The sequence below is a fragment of the Grus americana genome, chromosome 5 (genome assembly GCF_028858705.1).
Source record: "Grus americana isolate bGruAme1 chromosome 5, bGruAme1.mat, whole genome shotgun sequence".
Lineage (NCBI taxonomy): Eukaryota > Metazoa > Chordata > Aves > Gruiformes > Gruidae > Grus > Grus americana.
This window is the reverse complement of record NC_072856.1, coordinates 59900792-59906791: the sequence shown is the minus strand read 5'-3', so window position 1 is coordinate 59906791 and position 6000 is coordinate 59900792. Positions and strand designations below refer to the sequence as shown.

The window sequence follows — 6000 nt, the reverse complement described above, 5'->3', positions numbered from 1 at the left end:
AGGGTTCATTCAAACCGCCCACATCCCCGCTGACACGCTTTTTTGGGGAAGGAAATGTGAAACTCCTAACCTTGCTTTGTGATCAGTGCTGCATTTCCACAGGGAAGGACAAACTCACTTGAAATTGCTCGGTTTCACAACTTCAGGTAGATCAAAGGCTGCTGTAACTCCTGTCCTCAATTCCCTATGGCAAACCTGAGTGACTAAAATGTCCAGGTTTGTTGCTCATCTTTAATAATTGTGTCCTATTCTCTTTCACGGTGTAAGAGTGTTCATCATAACAATACGATTCTACTGAAATCATTACTATTGGAGGCATTCGAGAGGGTTAATCTGACCATTTATAGATTCAGATATTTCTACCTTGGACTCAGTGATGGAAAAAAATACATAGATGTGGATGATCACTGTGGTGAGATCTCATTCTACTAGATGTTGGTGAGCACCTGGAGATAAAAGGAATCTTGACAAGCAGTCATGGCCTTTTTCTGATCGCAGTACCCCCTGAAAGGCACACAGTTGGCTGGGATCAGCTCTATAGCCATACAAAGACACTACTATTTTCAATACTTCTTTCTCCAGTCCTGCATTAACCTTGAAAGGAGAAATTCTGAAGCTCTTTACCTTAAATTTGTTTAAGCAATTTTGCAATGCTGTTGAAACCTAAATCAAACAATAAAATACAACTGCAGCTTTTTAAATTTTAGTACTGCATTTTCATCTGGCAATAAATAACATTTCCGAGAAAGGCTAACTTGTAAGATGTTCTGTTTCCTCCAAGGATAATCTCTCATGTATCACGTCTGCAGGCTTATTAAGTACCCAGGACAAAACTGGGACCTCTTAAGAATTAATACAGAGTTCTCATCAGTTGACCAGTGGCAGGTTTTGGGTTATTGGACTGTGGGGGAGTTGGCATTATCTACTCCTCTCATCATAAGGACAAGAGTAGAAACCTTTCAGTTTTATGAGGACATGAGCCATTACAGAGTACCTCTTCTTTACTGAATGCATTACCACAGGATGTGGTAGACCTCCGAAGGGGAACAAGCAGCACATCAGTAACCCTCACCAGATGGCAGCACAGGCACATGAACACACCGGGATGCAGCAGCCAGAGAATTTAAAAAATAAATAAAAATAAATAAATTAAAAAAAAAGGAAAATACATTCTATTCCTCTCAACTCTCAGTTTCAGCGTTGCTTATGAGGAATCACATGCATTGTTTATATCATGCTTTTTTCTATTACCAAGTTACCTTTTCCTACAGAAATTCCCATCATTAATGCAAAGATTTGGCATTCTGCCTGTTTCATCTGCCCCCAAAGGTGTTTCACTGCAACACTTAATTTACATACTCAGCTGAGAAATACTGCTAAGCCACTTGAGATGGAATTTTTCTATTAAGCCTATCTCACTAAGTATAATGTTTTATAGTTCACAAGGATTAGTAAAATGGGTCTAAGGAAGTATTGCTTGTAATAAACCACCAAAATTTCCTATTACACAGTTGCCCGTCTGTTTAAGTACAGCTTAAAATAATTTTTTAGTTTAAGCATCCCCTTATTTTCCCCAAATCTGCCACTTTTTTATGGTTACAATTGATTGTCTGTTCTTCAGAGGATGACTGGATATTACATGATCTTCAAATCACTGAGTGACTAGTGAAAAGATTAATACTTTTCCATATACTGTTTTTGTATTCATGTGTTTCATGAATGCAATCACATACCATTAATAACTAATTTAGCTTTTATTAAGCATGACGGCACAACAGAAGAGACAAACACATTTTATTTCACTTCTGCATTTTATTCTGAAACCACTGACCTCATTTTTAGGACTAAAGATCTCACAGGTAAAAATAAGAGGAAAGGATGAAACACAGGTGCCATAAATCAGTAATTCAAAAGCATTCTTCTGCCACGCAGGGAAAGAAACCATATATTATATTTTGCTGTATGAAAAATTAATGAAAAAATTGTATCCAGGATATGAAGTTATATTTTGGATCAGAACACAATCTAGATCATCAGTTTCCTTTGATCTCTGGTTTTTGGTTAAGGAAAACCCCAAAGACCTTTCTTTTACAGCTTTTTAAAAAACTAATGACAAAAACCAGGAAAATGCAACTTGCAGTTGAAGACAAAAATTATGCCCCATGGCTTATGAGATTTTAGACAGAAAATGAACAACTAAACCTAGATTTGCTTTGTGTTTCATGTACCTTGTGATAAACCTGCTCAGAAGTATTATTAAAATGAAATTTTCATCCTGCTTTAAGTCAGTTTGTTTTATGAATAAACTTGTCTGCTCTAGGTCAGCAAACCTTAGCTTTTTAAAAAAACATTAACATATTCCAAACTGTGTTTTAGTACACTTACGCTAATCTTACAAACAGTGTTGCAAAACATCTGAGGGTTATCTAGAAGACAAAAGTAATTTTTAGACTAGTTGTAATACCTCTTCCTCTGCAAGACTTCTAGAAATACTTAAACATTCAACACAACAAACTTATGTAGCTGATAAAGACCATCTCCTCTTTCATGCTGCTTTTCAGACTGGTCAATGATCTGCTGAGAATCCACCTAATCAAAAGAAGTAACATGAAAGTCAGAAGGCATTCTTAATACTGTTTTCCTATATCACATAGTTAAGGAAGAGTTCTGAAGAGTTTTGCCAGTTTCAAACCATACAGGCATTTCAGTTCTAGGGGAAAAATCCTGATCCAAGGCCCATACATTAACTTGTTATAAAAAAGCCAAACACCAGTATAACTGAATAGGAAATTACCTTAATAATACCAAGGATAACTGAATTTGGAATATGAAGACACTTTGGCTTAAGGCACTCTAACCCTGCAGTGAATGCCTACTAGAAATATGTGCCCTTGGTGCTCATTCACTGTTGTCATCTTTTCCAGAAGAGAGACCTAAACCTCTCATTTATGTGCCTCAGGGTGGGAGAGGCACAGGGAGGGCGTGTGTAGAAATCTTACTGCTGCACTCTGTAATTCCTTGCCCCCTTTTAATTAAGAAAAGGCACTTGTTCGTCAGGAAATGTAGCAGACTGCAGAAGCCCTTACAGAAAGAAGGGTAAGATTTCTAACAGAGTAGGAAGCTAAACTTTTCAGCTGTGCAAAACCCTCCTGGATTTCAAGAAAACTGCCCTTTTATCTGATCCCACCACATTCATTCCAAAGCAAGCCACATTTCTGTCTGCTTAAAAGGGAAAAGCCACCTAAAAGCACAGCAACCCAAACCAAAACTAAAATGCACTGCATTCTAATAAACCCTAAACAAGAAAAGTGTATCAATCTTTCTTTTAGGCCACAGCTGCTTAATAAAAAGAATACAAAATTTTAACTTCCATCAAATGTAAAGCTGCCTTCACAATCTCAACTTAAAAATCATGAAGTGTTCTGTTCGTAAAGGCTAAATATTTGTATAAACAAAATTAAAAAAAGAAAACACCCAATAAACTAAATAGACTCTACAAAATAGGGTATCAATAGAGGCTGAACACAGCAGTTCTTATGCCTTAAATTCGACTCTTTCTAGTGCTTTCAGTATCTTTGAATTCTTTTTTTTTTTTTTTTTTTAAATTTTCACCCCAGGCTCCAAAAAGACATCCTTCCAAAGGAAATTCTCCCTTTGACCCTTCTTATCTAACTGTACTGGGGCACTCTAAGTAGTCTTTTTAAGAAAAAAAAAATTGTCTTTATACCCTTACCTGATTCCATGCATATGGCTTCTCATACCAAGTAGGAACAATTATATCTCGAGGTTTTGATTTGCAGATTAAACTGAAATTACATAAAAATAACCTTAATAAATACACTTGTATTTGATTAACTATAAATACAAAGGAATTTGTATATTTGATATAACTGGGCATTTACAAGCTGTCTGTGCTGAAGGAAATTTAAATTTCCTTGTTAATCTCCTCTGATTTGTTCATGTCTCTGTATTTTGCCCTTCTAGTGTACGTGAAGTGTATTAGAATGTACTTTCTTTTAAAGAAAATAATGTTTGAGGTTTGGGGGGTTTTATTTACAAAGAACTAGAATTTGCAACTGTCATTTATTCCTTAAGTTTTATGTATGCTTATTCACTAGAATATATAATACAACTATTTTTAGGGTATTTGGTTTTGCATGACAACTCAATTACGATAGATTGTCTGTCTGCTCCAGTTATTTCCTCAAGCTACGCAAAGTACAACAGTAGTAGACTTTAATTAATTCTGTCGAGATGTGTTTTTCAAACACACGTTTTAGTCTTAAGTAGTGGTGACATGTTGTAAATACAATTAGCTTTCGAAAAATGGAAAAAAGCTATGAAAGACTGTTCAGGCTAAATTTTTTACATATTTACTCTTATTAATAAAAGGTTAGGGTTTTTTTCGAAGACATAAACCAAAGTAGAATCAGAAAAAAATATTCAAAATGAAGAAAGATTTTATACAAAAGACAACATCATGACAATAACCAGATGATAAAAGAGATTGTCTCTTCCTTCAAAAAGGTTTAAAAAAGAAAAAGGCCTAGCTTCAGGGACTTCAGAAAAAGAATCCAGAATAAAAATACGGAATAATTACTTAATTTGGTTTCTTGATAGCATAACCCTGTGTGTCTCTACTGCAGAAAGATATAAACTCCTGAAGAACAAAAATCCTGGAAGGCTGACGAGAATGACTGAGTCGAGCAGTCAGCACTGACTGAGCTGGGGAAGACTGCAACGCTGAGAACGCGCGCCAAGGGGCTGCTCCTTCCCTTCCTGACTGGACAATCAGCCCAAAAAAGGGTCCTGAAACAGCAGCAAGTATTCACATCTCTAAAAAAAATAGTTGTGACATTTTTGTGTCTTGAATTTAGCATGTAAGTGGTGGTGTCCAAGTATGAGCTCCTGTTACTGTCACAGTCACCTCCAGAGAGGTTTTGTGGTTTTGCTTCTTTTTGCCTATCCACTTTCCTTGACTTCTCCCTACACTTACTACCACATGAATCACACAAGCCATCTTCGTTCAGCTTTGAAGTCTAAGCAGGGTACTACTACATGGCAGCGTCCAAAGGCAGTGCAGACACCGACTGGCCTGAGGTACTTGGACACAAACAGGGAATTAAATATTGCATTGGCAGCGTGCTCAACAGCTGGTATTTCACCAAGATTTTTGCAGACGTGAAACACAAACAGCTTGCTGTCAGCCTGCACCGGTGCTCCTTGAGTTGAAAGCGCAAGCAGCATGCATCTCTGAGGTAGAGCCTTTATGAAGCTGTACCACCACCTTCTGCAACAGCTGGCTCCAGGCTGCCCTGTCTCAGGGAACAGCAGCTGACCCACTGGTGGCATGCGCAGCGTAGCACCCAAACCAAAAACAATCACCTTGCTCCCTTGTCATATCCAACATGTCTGCTGGTCAGCTAACATATAAAAGGTATCGCCACATCTTCTGGCAATTGCCTATGCTCTTCTAATTTCATTTCCAGGTAAGGCTGACTCTCCCCACACTTGTTAATTTATTATAAAATGCACCACACTGAATTTTGTTTCTCAAGTTTTGGAAATAAGAAGTATGGGCACTTGCTTTCAACAGAAGGCATTATAATAGGTTTTTCACAGCGGGGAAAAAAGATAATCAACTGAGCTGGTACATTCAAAACCAAGAAACACCTGAAAACTCAGCATAAATAGCTGTTCTGATATTAATTTTGATAACCTAGGGTAAGGACAGTTACGCTTAAAAGCTTCTGATCTTTATCAGCATGAAAAATTGCCTCACTTTGGCTTACAGTTACTTTAGAAAAGCTCTACTTGCTAAAAGGTCCCATTTCCTAGAGATACTAAAGAACATAGCTCTTATTCATAGCTGAGTCAGAGCTCTTTCTGAAATCAGTTCAGTACAGAGCTGGGTAAGGATGAGAAAAGCCTACTGATGATACAGACAGCACCAAGATGCACACTACATTTACAAACAAGGGAAGTTTTTTCACAGCATGC

At 37.2% G+C, this 6000-nt stretch overlaps 1 protein-coding gene across 1 annotated transcript in view; it reads right to left on the bottom strand.

Moving 5' to 3' along the window:
* Positions 1 to 1252: 1252 nt before the first annotated feature.
* Positions 1253 to 6000, bottom strand: part of TDRD9 (tudor domain containing 9) — a 93055-nt gene continuing 88307 nt past the window's right edge. Inside the window, exons 35-36 of the mRNA XM_054828796.1 lie at positions 3734 to 3806; positions 1253 to 2589 (exon numbers count right to left, since the gene is read on the bottom strand). Coding sequence (XP_054684771.1) covers positions 2494 to 2589; positions 3734 to 3806 — 169 coding nt within the window. The 3' untranslated portion in view covers positions 1253 to 2493. The remainder of the gene's footprint in view (positions 2590 to 3733; positions 3807 to 6000) is intronic.